Below are 25268 nucleotides of genomic sequence, written 5' to 3'. Positions count from 1 at the left end.
CGAAACTTAAAGGGGTACTGTGCTTGGGTCAATTGGCAGTCCTCGCAGGTTCAATGACGTATACTTATCTCATGTGGACAATGTCTCACTTTTATACTACTCAAATAAAGTCAAGGGCCGCCGATTCTTTCATATCATGGGTTATGACAGATCAACTATGGTCATGTGAAAGAATCAGGGGGTCCCGAACCTCTTTTGGGGAGTTTACATCAGACACTATGCTACATGTAGACCTAGAGTTGGTCCAATGAAACATGGCGTTAGTCATATTTTAACGCGGGTCATGCCTCTTGGTCTGGTCTTCGAAGCGTTTCAAATTATCTAGCTGTCAGCTTGTCTCGTTATTACGGCAATTATTCATTTCAGCATGTTGAAAATAACCGGGGAGACTTTTTCAAAAAAAATAATTCATATAGATCTCATTTAACAACTATATCCAAATACCCACGTTGCCAATATCGAAATCATATATAATCAACCGTAATTCGATTCACGAATATCAAGAGTAAATAATTAATTACTGTACAACTACGTTGCTCCGAATCCTATTTAATTACACAAAAGTTCAACTCCAGCAAGGACTGGGCGCAGCATACGTGTTTATTGGCTGTCGGAGGAGAGGACGACGAAAGCCGTTTTCTCGAGTCTCCGATGAACATGGCCGACCAGCTGAGGACCCGAATATAGAAATGAGGTTTATGATCAAAGGGCTTCGATTGCTCAGTCCCTATCAAATTAAGCATCCGACTATTCCAAGCGATAGCGAAACACAACACACTCCACGTCCATGTAAACAATCGTGCAGCACGTGCTGCAGCTAGTGGCGCCATCTTGCGGGGAAAACATTTGGCACAATTCATACTTCTTGATCTACGGGTCCCCTTCACCCCGATCAAAGGCACAGAGAGCTGAAATTATTTCAGCTGATCTGCGCCCGGGGTCCATGATGGACTTTGGTAAGCTGTATGTCTTGGAAGTTGGAGCACGACATGGTTGCATCCTCTCCAATTTCGGGGAGGGATTTCAGGGAATTAAACATGTTAACATTACGGTGCGTGCTCGTCATGACATCTCCATCACGTGCGCGGCCATTGATCTCCGCGAGCAGTTTCCACATTGCCGAAATCCGGTCGCGGGCTAACGACATACCGTAAACCGGCACGGTAATAGGCTGGTATCGAATATCGAATTCTAATTTCAATTTCTCATTGAAATAAGCCATTCCTTTTACACTAAATAATTGCCGGCACAGATGGAGCGACTATTAAATGGACCTCAAGACATCAGTTTGAGACTGTATGCTGATGACAGTCGATTCGAGGGATAAGTCTTTGAATCAGCGCCCTGTCAGCTGATCAATTACCCACAATACACTTTCACAGAATATAAATTTCGCAAAAAAAGAAACTGCTTCTGAAAACGACTACAATAATAGAAGAATCCTTTCACCGAATAGCGAGAACAGCCCTGGTTGTATGGTTGGACTTAATCATTTCAAGTCGTTCATCATAACAGCTTCAATAAGAACGGTTGCGGGAAGTACACATCCAAGACAACGCGGAACAACCACACGGCTCTCCGTCTGATTGAGTGAGAAGCATTAATTTCTCATTTACGACAAATGGCGCTGATTTTTCATCCTATATCTGGTATTCTCGTTTTGGTTTCAAGAACCCAACCAGATTGTTTTCCCGGTTAATTGCCGGTCCGCTCCATCTGATGAGGTTACCACCAACTCCAACACGTGGGTGAGTGAATGAGGTTTAAAGAGTCTTTTAGTTATGTCCAGACATCCCTTCGATTGCCATACACAAAGCGTACACTGCTCGTTGTAGCTTAAACGTAGAAGATTAACATACGTTTGTGCTTGTCCATATTACAAGGAAAGCAGACAAACACTATTTCCTTTTTTATATTTCATAAATACCCGTCAGAAAAAAATCATTCAATTTGTGTCCAGCAAAATGTTAACATAACCAGAGGTGCAGCATATTGTTTGAGGTGTGGTGACGTAGGGCTTAAGATTATTACCAAGATTATTACACTTACATAGCGGCGTACATACTGGCCCGGACTAGTCCAATTTTAAAGTGCTCGCCTACTGAGTTTACCTAGAATACCCCACTCAGACACAGTATACTGACTCCGAGACGACCAGTCTTCGTTTTAGCCCCTTAATGCCGAGCGCCAGACAGGATAACAATAAGTACCATCTTTTAACGTCTATTGGAATGATGCAGACAGGGATCGAACCCCGGACCTTCCGCTCTTCGGGCGAACGCATGAAATAAATCTAGATTTTCCAAAGGTTCTGAAATTCACTTCTCACTGGAGCTCCTTTTCAACATAAACGGAGTTGTTTGTTTCTATCAAAAACACAATTGCCAGAGACTAAGCGTTAGTCCAAGGTTGATGCTGACGAACCGAGAAACATGATTAGGACCAACCGCGACTCGAACCCACGATCACAGGGTGATGCGGCGCCTTCGACGACTGGGACACCCGTGCCCTGCAGCCTGCATACATGTAAGTAGTGGACATATACCAACCCGGTGCAACCCACTGCCACTGCTAGTCTGACCATGGATTAGCAAGCTCGATGCAATTCGCTGATCACGGCCGGTGGATCTCCCTGCGGCCCCTGTCCCCGGGGGTAAGGTGAGACAGGTTCCCCCATCAGCCCGACGACCCCCTCGCTCCGACAAGCTACATCAACATTCTTTCAAGGAAACACGGGCTTCCATTATCGACATGAAATTAAAACTAACAATGTCCTTGTCACAATATACCGTGTACAAACAGCGCCGAGTCAGGGAGTATATTAATGTATACAGTCATGTTATACTTGTACAATATCCAGGTGAAACTGCGGTAGAGATCCGCAGAGACTCCCATGTCATCTTCGCCAATTATGTCTCATTATTGAAACCCAATCTTATGTTAAAGTAATGTGTATTTATCAAGATACATGTCTACTTAATTTAGTTTGCTTTTCGCTAATGAAGTGTTTACATGAATAACATACTAGGTTGGAAACATATTAGCTGTTTCACGAACACCTGATGTCATTAACTGTCTTGAAAGTTTTATTCAAGGAATGTCAGACATACTCTGGGGCGGGATGTTTTCAGAGACCAGCTCTGGCTTCCCTATTGTTAATACAACTTGTCATATATACACACGACAGGCAAGTCGGCTTTGTGATGGTCTACAGTCATTCTTCATGTCTTTGGGGAATAATAATTCGATCTAATATTTTTTTTTCAATGTTTTCGGGCAAATGTTGTTTTGCTCTGTGGTAAGAATTTAAGAAATAGTACGAAATGCTTTATTCTGGGTCAGCAAACCAGTGGTTGACAGCATGAACCACCATACATGTCATTTGGCGCACGATGACACTATCGATCATGGTTTAAGTTGTTTTCTTGTCCAAATCAAATCACCATTACAATACAGTAAACTACGGTTATAACGAACACTTATAACGAACTGGCAGATATAACGAACTTACTTCTTGGGTCCCGACTATTTTCTGTAGTTATGCTGTATATATGCTTATAACGAACTACGGTTATAACGAACTAAAATCAGTAGTCCCCTTGAGTTCGTTATAACCGTACTTTACTGTACATATTTAATTTCCTGAAATCCAGTTTCATATACTTCTCAAAAGGAGTGAAAGAACACCCGATTGTTGTCATACGATTATCAGATAATCTGTCATGGATGGTGGGTATGGCAACACACATCCTTCCAACTGGGGGTGTTCTTTGACATGTTTTGAGAAGTATATAACTTAATGGTAGTGTGTCATGATAATTTCACCGTATTTTCACGCCTGAGCTCGTGTCGTTCACCAAAGTGGTAATCTTTTTACATCTGCCTCAATTTCTTTATACCTGAAATACTATTCACAGCGGCGTAAAACACAACTCACTCTTTATATTGAATAAGACCGCCTCCGTGGTCTGGTGGTAGAGCGTCCGCCCAGAGAGCGGAAGGTCCGGGGTTCGATCCCCGGCCGCGTCATACCAAAAGACGTTAAAAGATGGTACTTGTTGTTACCCTGTCTGGCGCTCGGCATGAGTGAGCGAGTGAGTGAGGTTTTAAGCCTCTTTTAGCAATATTCCAGCAATATCACGGCGGGGGACACCAGAAATGGGCTTCACATATTGTACCCATGTCGGGAATCGAACCCGGGTCTTCGGCGTGAAGAGCTAACGCTTTAACCACTAGGCTACCCGACCGAACCCTGCTCGGCATGAAGGGGCAAAAACTGGTCGGCTCCGAGTCAGTATACTGTGTCTGGGTGGGGTATTCATGTTAAACTGCGGTATGGTATCCCAGTAAGGTAGCACCATAAATCGGCATTAGTCCGGACTAGTATAAGCCGCCACACACCCACACCCACACCCACACCCACCTGCATGCACGTCGCTATATAAGTGCTTATAATCTTGGACGAGACGTTAAACCCAATTTCATCTCACCTCACCTATATTGAATAATCAAACTATATTTACCTTATGAGCTGTCCGCGCGGGCAGCGAAGCGTGACCTTTTAGCACTTTTGGATAATCTTGTTCACAGAGTAAGCTGCCGTTGACAATACTGAACCTATCTCCTGGCACGAGCTGCCCGTGGCACGAGACGCACGTGAAACACTTCAAGTGATATACGTTGCCTTGCACGCGCATTACGAGCTCGCTGGCAGGAATGTTTTGTGAACAGGCCGCGCATGTACCTCCAGACCCAAATAACCTGAAACACACAAGGCAAACTGTAAACATAACGTGTAAAACGAAATATTTTCACAGCACCGATAATCCTTGTGATTTGTCACATAAAACTGGAAACATATAAATTTGTGTGATAATATTAATAACAATCGATGCGCTATTTTATATAGCACTCGCTTTGTGTCTTCATCAAATGACGCTTTATCATGTTAAATAAAAAAAAAAACCCATTATATTGTACATTTAATACTCGGTTATGTAAGTCTACGACCCTTGTTATGAAATGCTTCCATCATTCCAGATACAAAGGTCCGGAAATACATAGAATAATAAAATAAAATAAAGGAAAGTACACGAAAACGTCATTTTCTTTACTTAATGTGTGAACACAATCCAATAACAATGCCTCGATACCTTTGGAAAAAATATAATGTAAAAATAACAATTCTAATAATGGTATTCAACGAGCTTTTTGCACGAAAGCCCACGAAATCAGAAAATAAAATATCGTCGTCATGGAAAAACAGATTTCGTTGCAACGAAGAAGTCGTGGAAATTCATATTTATTATTTTTTTAAATATCACCGATTCGGAGTACGAGGACAATATTAGCAGGAATTTACATCTCATCCCGCTTTGGCAAAGATGGCTGGACTAGCATCATAAGATTTAGATTCATATTAAACATTGAGTTGACAATACTGCTCAATCATCACACACAGTAAACTCAAGAATACCGTTACAGTTTTAATAAACCTATCGATAACAGATTTAGCACACTGAAGGGTCATTTCATGGTTGAATAGTCTAATACACATTTGCTATGATAGCCATTCAAGGCGAACTACGCGGAGAGCTTTCAAACTTGGACTGGTTCGATGGTTCGACAAGTTCCAAAGTATATATATATATTTTCAGTTTCCAATAAAACACAGAATGTAACATCAAATTGATCAGTACCGCCACTGAATGTAACAAAGGCGAACAGACATATTTTGTCAATATGTAATTAAGTGGAAAAAAAGACTCTTGCTTATACCAACAATAACGGTTGGTGATCAATTGTGTAGAGAACCTGCTTCAGTCGCTGAACACGCTCGAAATATCGCGGGAAGCAGATGGTTGATTTAACAACTGTTTAACTGAACAAAAGGTTTACCACGCCAACAAAGTTCCGAGTCACACGGTAAAACAACTCCACTTGTGGCCGAACGAATACAGTCATTCGTTGTTACAAGAATTGATACCTACTCATGAGATCAAAAACAGCAGTTTTCTTATGTACTCGGAAAACCCACTCTGAATGGTAGTTACAAACAGAAAACTCCAACCTAACCGAGAACATGGTTGTTTGTGCACAGGTATAAATCAAAACACATCTTCAACATACAATGAAAGAGATTTAATAACTTATTTATCAACCGGGCATTTTTTAATGTTATTTGCATTGTATACAGCACGTTGTTGACTAACATTAAGTCTATGAAATCTTATATTAAACAATACTCTTCTCGACTCTAAAATTAAACAAATACAATTACCCGATGCAGATTTCATAATTTCATGATTTCATGTGGAATAGAGCTGGCAAGACTTGCTTTTGTATACATAGCTAGATTGGTTATTTTTCATTATATATATATATACATTCCACGGTCATGGTGTAGAATGAGCACGTGGTAACAATGCCATATCATCTATTCTGTTCAATTTCATCTGTAAAACTGCGTTTGACTCAAAAGGGTTAAGGCTAAAATTGAGGCCAGTACCATCGTTATTCACAACTGTTTAATAGAACATAAACCGTATTTATATAAAATTACTGCGAAGGATATTAGTACGATAAGAAATTGGCTGAAATAAATTGGTTAATAAAACGAGTATGATAATGGATACCTGAGTTTATAATGAACGGCGGGCTTAATATAACATCGCCAATAGTTCTCAATTTTGTCTGTAATAATATGACTGAAAAACCCGATGTTATTTCATTATAAAGCAATTGAGTTGTCCAATTTAGGATTTGCGACCACTGTTTGCTTAGCTCTTCAATATTGAGCGGTGTTTTACCACCGTAAATTGACAAGGAATAGCTAAATTAAGCCTCAACACTGATTATGACAGATATTTAAAAGCAATATTTGATGGAGCTAGATATGTCACGTGATGAAAGATAACGTTTCAATTTAGCCCTACCGATAGATATAGCACCGACAAGCTATTGGACATACACCAGCCGCGAACAGCGTGAGGAGAAATTGAAATATTAATTAAATTTACTTGGCTGGTTCGGTTCGATATCTGCCCCTCTTTGCTAAAACTCCGTCTACACAATCCACTACTTTTATAAGTTTAACTGCCTTGCGGGCATAAACATTAACACATGGCCCAGGGCGGTTCTGGCATGTGCAACGGTTCCTTAATATTAAATATGTGCCTATGATAAAATCCATATTGGCTTCGATACATTCTCCAAGACCAAGGAATGTAATTGACGGCCGCTAAAATTTACAGCGACTCGGATAATATCAGAAGAGAGGTAATAATGAGGCTGTGATGGACGCTTGTCGCGATATTGAATATTACATGGTGACATTTGGCCCTCTGTTCTCCAATTACATCCCGGATGACAGGCTGGTAATAATAATTTCGTTTCGTTCAATTTCCCTTCGCGAAAATTAAACATACCTGGCCCTTTGAGCTTCAAAGGTCGGCGAATCTCTCAATATTGGGAGTTACTGAATCCTGAACCGGCTATCGCCCTTGTCCGAATTGCGGAATGATATATTTGGGAAACTACCGGGCCCTCATATTACGATGGTTGATAGATTAGGAATGATTTGTTTAGTTGCGAGGGGCTGTAGGGTTCAGACACCGCGAAATAAAGCAAATACTAATATACAATCGGCCACACAACAGAGAGCTGCAAGTAATCGCTAAAAACCAATATTACAGCGCCCCATCGCAACGCCAGCACGGGTACACATGACCAGGGTTATCTGAAGAGAAACTTGTTGTAGAAGACCGTATATCCCTGTATCAACAGCACTCGTGGTCGGGGATATTACACATTTTTGGGAAATGCACTGAAGGACTTTCGCGTGGCAAAATATATCTAAATAAGATTTGGTTAAAGAATCCTGTGTGATTCAACAACGGGACAATATTACCTTATAACGTACTCGCTGGCAACAACTGTCGCCTCAGTCGGCGAGTGAATTGTATTTTCGCACGCAGATATATTCTCGCCTGTAATACTGTAGTCAATTAGGTACGGATTGTGGGTTTGCTTGTTGCCATACTGAGCAATATTCCAGCTGTATGACGAACCAGACAATCAAGTACCTCGAATATGCATCGATCTACGCCATAACTATACGATGACAACGGCGGCTCCAGCATTCTTAAAAGGGACGGGTCCAAAATTTCAAAATCCTATCTCAGATAATTTTCTCTCTCGATGATACGGGGCGGAATGCATGAATTACTTTCACAGCAACGGGGTAATAACACATGAAATACAATGAATTGTTGGACAAGATTACATGGGGGAATTCAAGTTATTTCACAACATTAACATGTCTCTACAATATGTACGCAAGGAAGTCAGTCACACCACAAACAACCACACCGTCAAAATACATCTCAATTTCAAACAGTTTAACAGTTAGAAAGAACCGTTATTCAAGCAATATCTGACGTTGGCCACAATATCGCCCGTTAATGTGTGACAAAGGAACAAGCTAACCACGAAGATACCTAAACTGTAGAATACTAGTATTGAATGTAATGATAAAATTTCAATATTATCAGAAACGTATTGAATGTTTATTTCATTATAACAGTACAATAACTCTCGGGTTCGTGCAGTGATAACTTCCTCGTGAGTAAATATCGACACATGCAACATATGTCGGCACGACCCGGTATAAACAATGTTAAATATGGCTAAACCCTCAAGCCCCGTGACAGTCCTTTATGTGCTAGTTCAGACTTCAGTAACGGGATGTCATACATGATGGATATGTCTCTTAATTGCCTTTTACCTGAACGAATTGCACGTGGAATTATAATAAGTGGAACATGCTTTAACGTTACGTGTTGACATATGATCGACACAAAGTGTTCACGATCAATGTCTGGTAACATGTGTATGAGACGGAGAGGAGTTTAGTAACCTGGGGGTGCGATTTTTCAATATTGTACTATTTTGCACAATAGAGTGGACGTCCTTGGCACAGCGAATCGACAAACGTTTGATTTTACAACAATTACAGTTTTCCTTGATATTGAATTTATACAACAGCCGTTCTGGCAATAAGGTGAAAAAAATGATGTGATTACAACAGCTAACAAATCAAATATTGATAGTCAAGTTTCTGCGCTTGTAATTAAATTTTAAGCTACTGACCCATGCCTTGTAAACTTCAAAGGGTAACGGATCACATTAAGGACCAGAATGTTTTTATCAGTTTTGATACTTTGAGCGAGTTGGTCTCAAGGCCATTTTTTTTATCTTGCTGTACATATTGAAGATTGAAATATTTCGTTTGTACAAATGTTTGTTAGTTGTTTAACGCTGCGCTCAGCAATATTCCAGCTAAATGACGGAGGTCTGTAAATAATCAAGTCTGGACAATCCAGTAATTGACATCTAGAGCATCGATCTTCGCAATGGGGATACAAAGACATGCATTAACCAAGTCAGCGAGCTTGACCACCCGATCCCGTTAGTCGCCTCTTACGACAAGCATAGTCGCCTTTTACGGCAAGCATGGGTTGCTGAAAACATATTCTACCCCGGATCTTCACGGGTTTGGTGTCACGTGTCCACTTTGACACCACTTAACAAGGCTGGTTTGTCATCATTTCATCACGCTGCTAATGGACCTATTTTCTGGATTTCTATTCTTATCTTGATACGGGAACACAATACATTACATATGCTCATCTAGCCGTGGATTTCTGGGGTAGAATAGGTCTTCAGCAACCCATGCTTGCCGTAAAAGGCGACTAACGGGATCGGGCGGTCAGGCTTGCTGACTTGGTTGATGCATGTCATCGCATCACAATTGCGTGGAACGATGCTCATGATATAAACACTGGATTGTCTGGCCCAGACTCGATTATTTACAGACCGCCGTCATATTGCTGGAATATTGCTGAGTGCGGCGTTAAACAACAAACCAACCAACTTTAGTAACGCAGGTCGTCAACCACTGGACCACCCGTGTCAAACGACATTCCAAAATAAGACAACAGTAAAGGGCAAGGTACTATCAGATCAAGAATTAAACTGGGGATAAGAACAGGGTACTAACAGATCCGTTATGACACGTCATACCCCAGAGTTGGGTTTAACGTGCTTTGAACAAAATTCAGCTTTCAGTTATATCACGGCGTGTCGGCTTAATGTGGGATGAAAGCAAAAGTGATGCAGGTCTCAGACAATTTACCACTTTGGTGAAACCCCCGAGCACGGATATGAGCACGGATATGGTGCTGGCAAACCTTGAAACAAAATCGGGGCGAACCGGGCTTCGTACCCAGGATCATAGGTTCCTGATGTGTCCAAGGGAATCAACTCTGTACTCTCGTGTCAAATGACATGTCAAATTAATACAACAGAGTCACCTCCGTCCATAAGTGGGCATACATATTGCCCTCCCTGAGATACTCCACACACTGGGAGTTAATAGTTAGAAAACTGATCAATTCGTTAATTGTCACCAAGTCGGAAATGTTCACTGCTAATGGTGAAGAGATTGTGTTATTTCCGGCCATTTCACACTGTCTCATTAGCTGCCGCCACCACAGCCACAGGTGTTACAGGGAGCTGAAGCCACGGCGAGACAAGTATCACACAGTGACAGTCGTCGCTTTGCCAACCTTCAAACACATTCAGGGACACTCAACGCATCAATCGTTCCTGGGAAAATGTCAATTTTCTCCCACCATCTGGGCCTGATCAAGAACGAAGAGCTTTTCATATTTACAAAAGTAAAACTTTCTTCGTACGGCCTTTTCAAATCTCCCAAATTAGAGAGCACTGAAGAGGTACGACTTTCAAATCTCTATGCAAAAAGATTTCCAAGAGTGTACTGTCGCTTTTGTACATGGTGAATAATGAACGCTGCCTGGTCGGGTTAATGAGACCCGATAATCACCAGCACATATGTCTACACCCCAATTAGGGAAGAGCTGTGTTCCGGGGAGGTAACTCTGCATAGGACGCGACTCAACAAATACCTCATGCTTAGCGGACCGTGGAAAGTTATACATGAATTCGTTATTCTTTTCGAGCTCATTATCCAACTTCGTGAAGGTTAATTTTCATTCCCAAACACAATCTGATGACAGTTTACATCATTTGATTCAACGTAGAGAACGACTGGATGTGTGAGAAAACGAGTCTGATCAATTGCAGCAGTAATTTGTAAGCACACTCCAGGCCAAGACTCCAGCACATGTTTGATATTCCGCCACACGAAGGGCGCAACAATGAACAGCAGTTAATCTAACGTACAGTACCTCCCGAGCTCCCATAGAACTCGGTTAATTGAAATCGCATTATTTACAGACAATCATAATACGCTATTACCCGCGGTAAGCTGTTAGCCGCAAGATGAAAGGCGGCAAATTATAGGCATTTAGTAGGTAGCATATGTGACTACGAGGTTTGGAGACGGATTGATAAACGGTACCGCCAGACGGCGCTGTGTTCACACTGAACCTTCTGCTGAACGGAAGCTGTACGTTGAATTTACCTCTAAACTGAAGAGTTGTACGAGGAATCTACCGCAAATCTGAAGAGCTGTACGGGTATTCTACCGCAAAACTGAAGAGCTGTACGGGTATTCTACCGCTAAACTGAAGAGCTGTAAGGTGAATCTACCGTTAAACTGAAGAGCTGTACGGGTATTCTACCGCAAAACTGAAGAGCTGTACGGGTATTCTACCGCAAAACTGAAGAGCTGTAAGGTGAATCTACCGTTAAACTGAAGAGCTGTACGGGTATTCTACCGCAAAACTGAAGAGCTGTACGGGAAATCTACCGCTAAACTGAAGATGTACAGAGAATCATTCTACTGCTTGAGTGAAGTTGTACGTGGAATCTACTCCTAAACTGGAGCTGTAGCTAACTCGTGTACCTTCCATACCTTTGACTCCGTGCAAGTTGCTTCTTGGTCCCGAAAGCGACCTTAGGGAGTACATGCAACCCCACTCTCGACCCATACCCCACCCCTCCCTTATACAGGGGCTCCAGCGTACAGGGAATTTGGAAAAGCCTGTGATGAACCAGTGATTTGAACTCGTCAAAATACCTTTACCCCCAGTATATACGTTCATCGATAGTTACTAGCGACCGTTCTAATGGTTCTATTGTATAGTCTTCATCAAATAACATCACTAAACATCACATAAATCTGGAACTGAACAACACTAATTATATATCTGTATCATAACTCATCTTTTACACACAAAAACTGATCGACTATGTAGGGAACGTATTGTCCGAGGCCCCAGTGAAGATCTGGATTAGAATAGGTCTTCAGCAACCCATGCTTGCCATAAAAGGCGACTAACGGCATCGGGTGGTCAGGTTCTGTGACTTGATGCATGTCATCGCATCGCAATTGTGTAGATTGACGCTCATGCTGTCAATCTCTGGAATGTCTGGTCCAGACTATTATTTATAGCTGGAATATTGCTGTTTGTGGAGTAAAGCAACAAACACACATACTGTCCGAGGCTGTGGACAAGAGTGAGAGTGAGAGAGTGTTAGTTAGGTTTAAAGCCGCTTTGAACAGTATTTCAATAATATCACGGCGTGTCGAAGGAAAGCCTGAAGCGATTCAGACCCCAGACGATTACCACTTTGGTGAAACCCACGGGCACGGGTATGGTGCTGACAAACCTAGAAACATGATCGGGGCGAACCGTGTGGGTGAGGAATGACAATGCACACACACACACACACACACACACACACAGTGCATATTGTTAGAAGAGATTGCAATCTATTATAGGAAGACGTGATTGAGCTCTTTAAGCCTGGATCTCATTAGCCAAATTGTTTATTAACACATAATGGTCATTACTATTGAGTCTGCACAGGATATTCACAGGCGAACCTAACACCCTGGCCAAGAGACCCGGCTAGAATGGTTGCCATTGCCCTCGTTAACAGGTGCCCGCGTGAAATCAGTACACCCCTCTCGTGACCTCATTACACCTCAGATTGCGCTGTACAAAAGAGTTCTTGGTTTGAGGGAAACAATGCTTGTCATTGCCTCTACTCTCCAAGTGCCTGAGACGCCACCATGTCTTTTGCGTAGGGGCGACTGCAGGCTAATTAAACCTTTCTCCGATCTACACGACTAGAGCGCTAGGCCCGACCTCAACAAGGTGACTGTGGGAAGGTAGTTAAATGTTTCTCCTGTAATGCGCTCCCATGTGGATTTGGAAAGAACTAGCTACAAAAACAGAATTGTTAATTTTCTGCACAGCACGTCGTGTTTCAAACAGCAAAACATTATCTGTATTTTAATATCTGATTTCTGCATTGTGAAGACGACAGAATAATGAGGGAATTGAAACTTTAATCTTCAACACAGCATGAAGATCGAATTCGCCCGTCTTCCCCGTCTGTCAATGCCATTTGCGAACACAATTAACGAAATGGGAAGAAAATGAAAAGTTGACTTTGGTCGGGGGCCTTGCACGATTCAGGAAATGGATAGATAATGTTATTGAACACTTTTAGCTCAATTAAGAAAAGAACACAAAGTGAAAGTTTATTTCACACAGGCGGGCCATGACGTGATCAAGCGAATTAAGGAAATGGATTGAAATAGGAAAGTTTATAAAGTGGGTTCCTTCGCTCGCTTATCTAATTTGAACTGGTGGGGTGAAAGCGGAGAGGTTTATTTTCGAAGCTATTCACCATGTACAATACTAGCAGACAATTTTCTAATTGCGAGAAGAGACACACAATCTACATGACCCCAGCTCGCCGCGCCTAAACCAAATTAACTAAATAATTACGAAAATTGAGTATTTTCTATGAAGAAGTTGCTTCAATTTTATAACTTAGCAAATTGACTTTTTTTTTCGATGGACGGCAAGATCTATACATTATTGGGCTGCTTGAAACAGCCTGGTCCCAGGCTCGGGACGAATGAAGTAATATCATTTGAAAGCGAGGTCGATAGTCCCTACTTTGTCACAATATTTAATTTAAGTTTATAGTGGTGCAATTAAACTAATGGTCTGCAGAAAGCATTAAGAAATTGCGTCAATAGGTTTGTTAATATATGGAAGCTTGGGACAAATTTAAACCGGATTTCAATGTTGTATTAATTCAGTTAGCGTCTCCTTTATGTGTCTGTGGAGCCAAGGAGCCATTATTGAAGAGAGACACTGCCTTCAGTTGGTGGGTCTGTCGACATAATCAATGCCAGTCAGGCGCCACCCGTCCTCCCTCAGCGAAACTAGTACAGCGCCACCCGCCTCCGTCAGCGAGACTAGTACAGCGCCACCCCTGATCCGTCAGTACAGCGCCACCCCTGATCCGTCAGTACAGCGCCACCCCTGCTACGTCAGTGAGACTAGTAAAGCGCCACCCCGGCTCCCTCAGTGAGACCAGCACAGCTCCACCCCTGCTCCGTATGTGAAACTAGTCTCGTGCCACCCGTCCTCCCTCAGTGAGACCAGCACAGCGCCACCCCTGCTCCCTCAGTGAAACTAGTCTCGTGCCACCCGTCCCCCCTCAATGAGACCAGCACAGCGCCACCCCTGCTCCGTCAGTGAAACTAGTCTTGTGCCACCCGTCCTCCCTGAGTGAGACTAGTACAGCGCCACCCCTGCTCCGTCAGTGAGGCTAGTACAGCGCCACCCCTGCTCCCTGAGTGAGACTAGCACAACGCCACCCGTCCTCCCTCTGTGAGACCAGCACATCGCCACCCCTGCTCCCTGAGTGAGACGAGTACTGCGGTTGGGTCCATCGGACTATACCTGCCCAGTCGTCGTCAGTGCGAGAGTTTGTGCGACACGGGCAATTAGGAAACTGAGCTAACCAGCTTTACTCTTATCAGTAGATAATCACGAATTTCCTCCTCTCGTCGTTCATTAGAGATAATTAGAAGGGAACGGAGCCCTTACAACAGGCATAGGTAATCGGCACACAAATTGAACCGAGCTTGGCCGTGTTGCTCGAGACCTAATTGCTTCTTTAATGACTTGAAAACAGCACCGGAATATCCAAACGCATCGAATATTTGCTTTGGAGAATGGCGGCTTGGTCGAAAGAAGGTCTAAATTAGCTGGTTAGGCTTTGAAGTCCGCAAGCTGGGTAAGGGCATTGGGAATAGACTGATTTCTCTCAACTAGTAACCTGCTGGAGTCGGATATCGCCGCCAAGGAGATTGTTCGTGTATCGAGTAGATACAACGTAATTGGAGGGTGAGGGGGGAGGGAGGGGTTGGGTCGAGAAAAATGGCGGGGTAGGGAGGCGGCATTACGGGGTAACTGTCGAGTAATCGATTTCTCAAATTACGGTGGACATTACGTTACGATGTTATCGACTCTGTGGAAGTAGGGCGTTCGAATTTCAATGGTGGAGATTCTTGATCTTCATCTGTGCCTATAGGTGCCGGCGGCTGATAGCTAGGTATCTCGTTTGTGGCGTTATTACAGCGGGTTATTGGATTGGGGGTCGGATACTGTATCATCCACTACAGCTTACGGTATCAAGTGAAATTGACACACCACCCACAGCAACGGCGTCTGGTCGCCGACATCGTCACTGCGTAGTGGCCACGTTGGTCAGACAGACAACATGACGATGACGGCTTAGCAAGGGTGCGATTATGGCCCTTCAAGCAGGACTTCCGCAATACACATGTTATCACGTTCCACACTGACAGGGGATCAGAGACTTGTCACAACATTGTATGCGTGTTACGTGCCCGTATAGGCTGTAACTATTACTTCCGATGCCACGGAGGACCTTTCACATACACCACACATCGTGATCGGACCCGAAACACACATCGTTGACCGATGGCTAGGACATCGAGCCACGCCGTCGGGTACGACAAACTACGTCATAAAGCCCCCTACCCCGGTCGCGATCATTTTAATAGCAACTACAGCACTTAATAACCACTCGGAGAGCCCCTTTAATGGACATACATAATTCTCTATACTCTACTTTCCGGAACGTTTGAATCCTAAGAACATAGACATAGGTATAATTGAAATTAGACGAAAATAGTCCCACAATGGGGTAATCAAATAATATTTCATTAAGGACAATATCTCACGGTGTCGCTAAATTCTTCCAAGTGATTTGAAAACATCTAACCGTAAGACGCACCGTTACATCGCATTTCACCATTTCACTATATCGGGCAGGGCGAGTGTTCATCACTCGGTTGTATAGCTGTCCGCTACGGTTACACCAGTCTCTCGTTGAATGGCAGCCCCGCTCAATGAAGAAAATGAATTTGCAGGTTTGCCAGTGCCCAGTTTATGATGATGGAGAATACCATTACATATGGGACATGATTGAAGCAACGGATAATAACACTCGCGGCCGGGGTCGACTCAAGGTTTTTTCCCCGTTTCCATTAGCAAGTTGCAGAGGCTTCCATATTTGTAATTGACAACTCAAGAGTAGCGATAGCCATAATGTACTTCATTTCGTAATGGTCCTGTACACTCTCCCAGTAATGGAAGTCGCCATTACACGTCTGGAGAGGTTAGACGCCGGCCTGTCATACAACAAGCATACTCCAAGCACAAAAAAACACACCCCGACAGAGAAAGTGTATGAATATTTCACTCAACACAACCAATGTGTGGAGAGCGTTTTACTAATGGGTGGCCGAATTTGAACACAACTTACTGTAAATACAAATATATGTACTTTTAGCGAGACGACGTTATTCCATTTCTTCTACCGCCGTGTTGTGAAGTCGATAGTGTAGCGAACAGCCCCGACCAATACAGTCGGGGACTTTGCCACGATCTTGTGGTAGGAATGGCGTTTATGTCCCGGTCATATTATTCAAACTATATCACGATCTGTGATCGCAAGTGGTTGTCAGTGCAAGCACCAATCCATGTTATTAGGGCAGGGTTTCACACATTCATCTGGGTGCCCCGACCCTCATCATCAGTCCAGTCCTCACCTACCCAGTGGGTTCTACACACGTTCTTCAATAAACAACGCTAAGTTTAGAGATAGTCGTTTAACGCAACTCTCAGCAATATTCCACCTATATGACGGCAGTATGTAAGTAATCGAGTCACTGTAATTGGACGAGACAATCAGGTGATTGACATCATGAACACTAATCCAGTTGGGATGGTTGCACTGACAAGCAATCAACCAAGTCCCTGGACCTCACCACCCGTTCAGTCGTCCCTTGCAAGCACATGTTGCTGGGAACCTATCTATTCGTACCCGGAATCTCCACGGGGTAAAAAAAGAACGAATTTATTAAAACTTTTATACATAATCAGATGTTTACAGGTTTTATCCGTCTTTCTTTTCTTATGAACTACATGTAATAACTTACCGTTCGCAAACACCCATACATTTTCAACCCGACCTATTTCTTTATCATTTCAAATTAACGAATTCATAAAGTAGAAGTTTCAATATAGGATTGTCACGAGTACAAATTGTTCTTTGTTAAAAAGAGGTAAATTAGTAACAAAAATATTCGCTGGTGAGATTTAAAGCAAGACAGCAAACAACATTCAATCAGTTCATAATCACGCTACGATTTATCGCGACGAGTAACAAGCCCTCCACAAATAGATTAGAACAGTTCATTCTTCATCAAGCTAATAAATCGCCGACCTTGTGGAAGGCGAGAACCTGCCCTGCCCTCACGACAACGTATATCAACGCGTAGAAAGAAAGATAGTAAAAAAACCCTACTTTATGGAGCTGAGAAAAGCAATTCGAGTGAATTTTAAGCGTCCGTATGTCCAATTAGTTTAGCCCGGGGCACTTGCCTTGAAAATAGTAAGGTTTAGTTATCAAAGGCTTTTTAAATCCCCTACGTAACATTGCCCGCCATATCAGGTGACGCTGAAAATTGCTTCTTTAAATAACGAACGCCTTGATAAGAAACGTTTGAAGATGGTGAAAGCTAATTGACCGCTTGCTTCAATTTAATGAAATGATTTATTTAGCTGCTCAATGACCTGTAGCCTTGTGTTTACCCCTCCAAGCCCGCCATTTGGAAAGTTTATGAATACGTCACACCAGCCAATCTCGGCCCGCGCTAATAACTTGTTGGTTGTGAATTAATGCAATTAATCCCCGTTTATTCCAAGAACTTCCAATACAGTCTCTGGCATCAAACGACGGCCGTTTCACTCAGCTTCACTAGAATTCAATTTGCCGCGGTTTTTGTCGGCTGGGGCGAAATGTCTCACCTAAATTGGCCGCTATTGGTCACTTGTGCTGTATGGGCCGCAGGAGGCCCGAGGTCACCAAGTCCGTAAATACGTCTCTTTCTTCAATCGTTTAATATGTTTCATTTGAAGGGATGGACGTCGGTGGACTTATTTAGATCCATTTAGATCAAGTGGTTTGAGGGAGAGAAAACCTCCTGGTCGAATCTCAATAATTCTTCTTAATTTGACGCACTCGAATCCCTACCCGAGCAGAAAAGCCTCCTTTATAAATAAGAAAATTTAATTAAAATAAATACACCAGTGGCCATAGCCCGATGCTTTATTTGTGCACACTTTAATATCCTTTGTTGGGCAAATTTTCCAACCCTGGCACGTTTATTGCGTCCTATCTCCCAACTGGGTTTGATATTGCGAAAATCAAATTGATTCATTCGGGGTTATTAAGCAGGCAAAACAAACGCAAAAGTCTAGAGTAATTAATGAAATCCCAATTTATATGAGAATTATTAAGCGTTGTGACAAGCGAAATGTATGGCTTTCGCCGGATCTTTTAAACTGTGCAAATAATAGAAGACGATTTCAACGATAAACTAGCGACAAAGTTCCTGAAAGTCCTTACTATGTAAAGACAGGCCCCTCCAATACCGCAGTTGGTAGGATACGGAGAGGTGCTACCCCCATCAACTCGGGTGGAGGCGAACGGTCGAGACTTGATATCATTGGTTCAACACAACATCGCATCACGACCTTTAATTTGAAAATCGTGGAATAAATCACACAGTGACAACCATATCGACATCATTTCTCACAAGACTTAATATAGCTTTCCCGGGGTATTCGTAACGTTGACGAGAATACGACTCGGATTGATTAAAACTGCACGCTTTATCAACTCTCTATCAAAGAATACCTTTTTATTAACCACGTGTTGAGATCTGTTTTATTAAAAAACATCCAGTTACAACTGAGTTTTACCCCACTTAATGTCCACGTCACAAATCAAATCCATTTTATGATCGCAATAACCACAGTGGCTAGAAATTAAATTAGGCCGTGTTAAACATGAAGTGTTGGCAGGACAATACGATCGCCCGTATATCAGGGCCCGTGCAGTTGTATAAATCAGTCTGGTACTAGCTCCCTACAACTCTTCATTAGACGGGCACAGATAGCACAACATTCCTTCTTTATTAGACACTCCGATCCTAATCTAATAACCTAAGTATGGATCAAGGTTAGATTTATTGGACTAATATTCTAACACAGGGTGTGAGTGAGTGAGTATGGTTTTACGCCGCTTTTAGCAATATTACAGCAATATCACGGCGGGGGACACCAGAAATGGGCTTCACACATTGTACCCATGCCGGGAATCGAACCCGGGTCTTCGGCGTGACGAGCGAATGCTTTAACCACTAGACTACCCGACCGCCCCTCTAACACAGGGAAGAGATTCTTCATTCGAACGAGGACCCTGAAGGCGGTGTTGCTTTCTTCTAGAACAAATAAACAATGATCATTATTTTCAAATCCCCCCTCACTCCAATTTACATCTCATAAACCCACGTGGAGAATCGAACCCGGGCCTTCTGGGGACAAGCGAACATTTTAATTGCCAAGCCAACCCGTAGTCGCGCCCTCCTACAGTCCGTTCATATTGCCGCACGGGTTTTCCATGCACATAATACGCCTCGATATTCTATGAAAACCACAAAAATGAAGCTCTATAAAAAAGACACAATTATCTTAAACGACTCCGATTTGTTCTGTTAAAGAAATGTTATTAAAAAGGATCACTTAGTGGCTTTCATTAAAATAAATATTTCAATTCAAATTTCCTATATCGTTTTCTCATTAAGGCGGCGCTGATGAATGAATCATGCTATGGCAAAGCAATTAAGCTATCATAACGGGTAGGGAACAAGTGTCTTTAATGTCATAGATCAAGGAAAAAAACCGAATTGCATTTAAAATATTATCTTGACTTTCTTCTTGGTGGTAGAGTCGTATGTTATTACATAACACAACAGCAAGAAAGCGGACACAGGCGTTCTGAAGGGGTCCATGATAGGGAATATTGCCCTAACGGCGTGGATCGATGCTCACAATATCAATCACTGTCCTGTCTGGTCGAGACTCGATTATTTACAAGCCGTCGTCTGGAATATTGCTGAATGCGACGTTAAAAACAAGGGTCGGAAATATGTCATTTGCTCGCCGATGTGACGTTAAATATTAACTCACATGCAAGAAAGAATTGTGGTTATAAAACACGACCACTTTAATCTCTATGTAACAAGTAAGTTTTATAACATTCAAACATGCACACTGAAATGATAAGGAAGATGGGGTAGCCGAGTGGGAAAGTACTTGACCGTGTTCGATTCCCCAGATGGGTACAATGTGTGAAGCCATGCTCATTCTTGTCTGTTTTAGTACGGTATCTACCCAAACTCTCCCACGAACAGATTAACATAGATGGGTCGATGAAAGATTGCTGTGTGTGGAGACATTGAACCAACTGCACAGGCAATATTCAGAACAAGCATATGAAGGCTTAACATATGGCGGCGGGCGCATTCCCGTCGTCAACGTCGACAACACAGGATGGTCTAATCCAGGAATACGTTTGCCCCAAGACCAATAAAACCAATAAAAGCCATAAAATCCGTCTGTTTTCATCGTCATTCAACTAAAATTTGAATTCCGAATTCATAACCGCTCTTTAATAGCACACGGCAAGTTTATCGCTATCCTTTTACTGCCATGAAAACTTCCGACGCGCGTCGTCACGTTCAGTTGACATCCTATTTTGACACGCATGAGCACATGGGGAGCAGTAAATACTACATAGCGATGAACGCGGACCGTAAACACAGCTCAGGCATACCAAACACCAGCTGCCCCGTCCCATATCAGATTTGAGGGGTACAGAAACCACCCGGCTAATCGGTCGTCATCGGTCACGCTCGGCTGCTTTCGGCAGATACCGTCACGACGTGATGTTCTTTCACACACAAAACAATCTCGAAACATCTGTGTGGCGGTTGTTTCGATTGCTTCTGTAGCATTTAAAGGGAATATTTAAACATCGAAGTTATTCAAATATGCCATCGTCGTATGAGATAATCGTCTTCATAGTCAACGCCAAGACGAAGATTTGAAATCAAGGAGCATGAATGTCCAGAAAGCAATATCTAGGAAGATTTGTTTTGAATATCACTAAATTTCTATTACCCTAAGAATGCAGGTTAAGCATGAGAGTAGATACATTCACTCTGCTCCAATATAGGATATTCACTAAGGAAATTTAAACATCCAATCCTACTGAAGCAAAGAAACGAAAAGTAATATGACTAACTTCAAAGGCTGGACTATCCCACAGTGCAATAGTTACTAAGTTTTATTGCGAGTAAATACACCCTAATCTGTTGATCACCCATCGCAGCCGCTAAAGTTCCCCCTCCCTTCAATACAACGTGGCATAGCACCTGGCGGTCGCGCGTTATCACAAAGCTACATTGTGAAGGTGTGGGGTCGCTTGTCCCGACTAGTCCATCTGCTCAATCTTCGGGATTCCAGTCTTTTGATCTAGACGGCGTGTAGCTCAGGAATTGATGCCTACCGATCGAATCTGTTAGAGGAGCCTCGATTTATCACCCTCATCAACTTTTGAATCGCCCAAGAAATCAGACGTGTTTTTCCCGCGGTTTCACTAGCAGACGACTAGCTCCACGTGCAGCACGAGCTTCACGAAGAACGTTAGCCAGCTAGCGGGTTTCGACTAATTACACCACTGGGGACCCAGTATCTCTCTAAATTACCTGCTAGACTACAAGTGATCTTCTGCACAAATATCAAGGGATTTTTACTTTCCTCTCAGTCGATGTGGACGTGTGGAGAGGCTACCGGTTGTAACACATGTCCCTTTCAGTTGCTAGAACAGCAGATAGATCGTAGACTGGCGAGTTACAAGCGAGGGTATTTCTCTCGCGTATCAACACTAATCTTTCCCACCAATTCACCACTGTTCCGACAAAAGATCATTTCTTATTCAAAGTTTTCAAACTCATCGCTTCAGGTTAACAAGTATTTTCAATCAAGCTCGCTTAATTCAACCCGGGAATTGGAAAGAAATTTAAATACTTTTTACTCACCTATACCTAAAAGATATTTTCAACAAATTTAACTTTTCAAGAACTTTACAAGACCTGATAAATTTTAGCTTCCAAACGTTGCAGTACACACGGCAAAGTTTAACACGTACGCTCCAAATGATGAGTTTCGTTCGAGTAGTGCGTAAGTATTGTCGCAATATGCTAGATAATCTCGGCGCTACTCGAATTACCTGTCAATGTGCACGGAGAGCGTTTTTACACAGATCGCGCATTAGCATACATCCAGCAGCAAGATGAAGAAGCCTGCAGTTACTTTGATAAGAAATCATAAAGATACATTCTGATTTCATCAAAGTCACAAAAAGCAAAAATAATAGTCTTTTAAGTCGACGTACAGAGGCGAGATGATTATTTGCATCCTGAATGAAAAACTTAAAAGTTTCAGCAAATCCTATTTAAGACCTCATTAAGGATGGCAACGTTAACCCTTCGCGGTGTTTAGGCTGGGGTGGTTTTGAAGAGTGCTTGCGTTTTCCAACACGCGCTAGCTCGCTTTATATAATAAGTTATTTACTTTGGAAAAAAGTAAGTACAGGCTCATGAGAGTTCTCAAACGCACAGAAAGTAAACAGGTCGAAGAAATGTATGTTTCGGGGATGAAAGATATTTTATCTAAAAAGTAAGCTCGTAGAAGCAAATCAATATGACTGTAAGAGATGCTTGGTTTATGGTGCTTCAGCTGAGTGACACCGTGAGTGGGTGAGTTGGGTTTAACGCCGCTTTGAACAGTATTTCAGTTACATCTCGGCGTGTCAGCTTCGATTAGTACCAGATCCAGAAGTGATGCAGTGTTTGACGTTTATCACTTCGGTGAAACCCATGAGAACGGAGCGTACAGTCTGCCTCAGTATCTGAACAATATCAGTTTCCCTTCCGTCAAACCCTGACTGCAATGATTTTCGACAGGTTCTGAATTCTCATCTCCTTTTCAATTTAAATAACGGTATGTTTCTATCAATATGATAGAGTTTCAGAGACTAAACGTCAGTCTAAGTATTGTGTTTGTTTGTTTGTTTGTTTGTTGTTTAACGCCGCACTCAGCAATATTCCAGCTATATGACGGCGGTCTGTAAAAATAATCGAGTCTGGACCAGACAATCCAGTGACTGACATCATGAGCATCGACCCACGCAATTGGGATCGATGGCATGTATCAACCAAGTCAGCGAGCCTGACCACCCGATCCCGTTAGTTGCCTTTTACGACAAGCATAGTCGCCTTTTACGGCAAGTATGGATTGCTGAAGATCTATTCTACCTCGGATTCTTCACGGGTATTGTGCTGACTAACCTAGACACATCATCAGGTAGAACCGGAATTTGACATCTTAGCTCACGATCACCACTGACTGTGTTGACGTCTTACAACTAACTGTTTATAGTGTGTGAGTGAGTTTGGTTTTACGCGCTTTTAGCAATATTCCAGCAATATCACGGCGGGGGACACCAGAAATCGGCTTAACACCCTTAACATTCGAACCCGGGTCTTCGGCGTGGCGAGCGAATGCTTTAACCACTAGGCTACCCGGCCGCCCCAAACTGTTTATAGAGGGAGTTTAACAAGAACAGACACGGATGTCCCCTCTTGCTTCACGTGTATCTGTAGGTGCCTTCCCCCCACCTCCTTCCCCGTGGGGATTACGGGTTAGAATAGGTCCCAAACAACATATACAGAGCCGAGTAAAATGGTCGGGTGATCAGGCTCAGTGACATGGTTTGATACCCTCAAGGCGTGGATCGTTGCTCACAATATCAAGATGAGATCAAGATTTACGTAACTGGAATATTGCAGAGTGATTTGATTGTTGAGGTGGTAGCCAAGCTGGACGACCTTCACAGCTAAGGGACGCAACTCTGTAGAATGACGTTAACACGTGTTATGGCCGCCATTCTTCTACGGCGTCGATAGTCGCTTAAACTATCAACCAGTGGTTTGTCGATTATTACTCGTCTACCCAACAAGGCACATTTCCCACTCTTAAGACCAAAGAAGCAGCAGCAAGAACAAGATTCTGTTCAATACAGCCGGAAAAGTCGAAGGCCTGATCCCGCTGCATCCTGGGTAATGTGCCATGACAAAACTCGTGGACCAACTGAAGATCATTGACGTGGACTCACATGAGAGTTGCCCACGACACCAGAGACTTGCCCACAGAACCGGGAAGTTGTCAAAGAACGCATTCCAGATCAATTATGTTTATAGCTTGTTAAGCATGTTCGTCCATAAAACGACTCGACAATACTAATGCGCTGTTCCCGCTCTGAACTTACAACGGTAGTAAATATGTGAATTTGCCGCATCAACTGAGACGTCACGCCATCAAAGCAGAGCCTTCACAACAGCTGTCACAACGGCTACAGCGGCTGCGTTGTCCAGAACAGACTCTCCATCACATTGACGGTATCACAACATTGAACGCGATTCATGTATTCCGGCGAATTAAGATGGCGACCGTAAGGTTTGTTTTCCATCGAGTGGAAGGAGAAATGATTTAACATGGATATCCCATTTCCTGTAATCAGGGAAAAGCATTTCTCGCCCCTCCTCAGCTCTTGTCCTCGAGTGGTTCGATCCGCTCGCTATCAATATCGGCGTACCTCACCCGACAAGCGAGCAGGCCACGGGTCGCTGTTGGACGAATCCATTGTTGTTGTGTGAATATACAGTTTCACATTCTCCGCCAATGAGTGAGTGAGTGAGTTAAGTCGTCGACATTGCAATTCTGTAATTTCCCAATTCCGAAATACTGTAATATTCTGACAACGCCATCATTTGGAAGCGGGACAAATTCCGATAACCTCGGATATCTGGGCGGTATAGTTGTCTGTTAATCAAGTAATACCCCTTTGTGTGTAGGCATTCAGCAATCAATCCCCAAGACGTAATATCCTGACTATCGGTGTTTCACTGT

The 25268-nt window shown here is 42.9% G+C and overlaps 1 protein-coding gene across 1 annotated transcript in view; it reads right to left on the bottom strand.

Moving 5' to 3' along the window:
- LOC139459563 (LIM domain transcription factor LMO4.1-like) overlaps positions 1–25268 on the bottom strand; it is a 57551-nt gene that overhangs the window by 4913 nt on the left and 27370 nt on the right. The window contains exon 3 of the mRNA XM_071241113.1: positions 4524–4761. Within this exon, the coding sequence (XP_071097214.1) occupies positions 4524–4761 (238 nt within the window). The remainder of the gene's footprint in view (positions 1–4523; positions 4762–25268) is intronic.

Source organism: Haliotis cracherodii, unplaced genomic scaffold, assembly GCF_022045235.1.
Source record: "Haliotis cracherodii isolate W230 unplaced genomic scaffold, xgHalCrac1.p SCAF_13, whole genome shotgun sequence".
Lineage (NCBI taxonomy): Eukaryota > Metazoa > Mollusca > Gastropoda > Lepetellida > Haliotidae > Haliotis > Haliotis cracherodii.
This window is presented reverse-complemented; position numbering and strand designations above follow the sequence as displayed.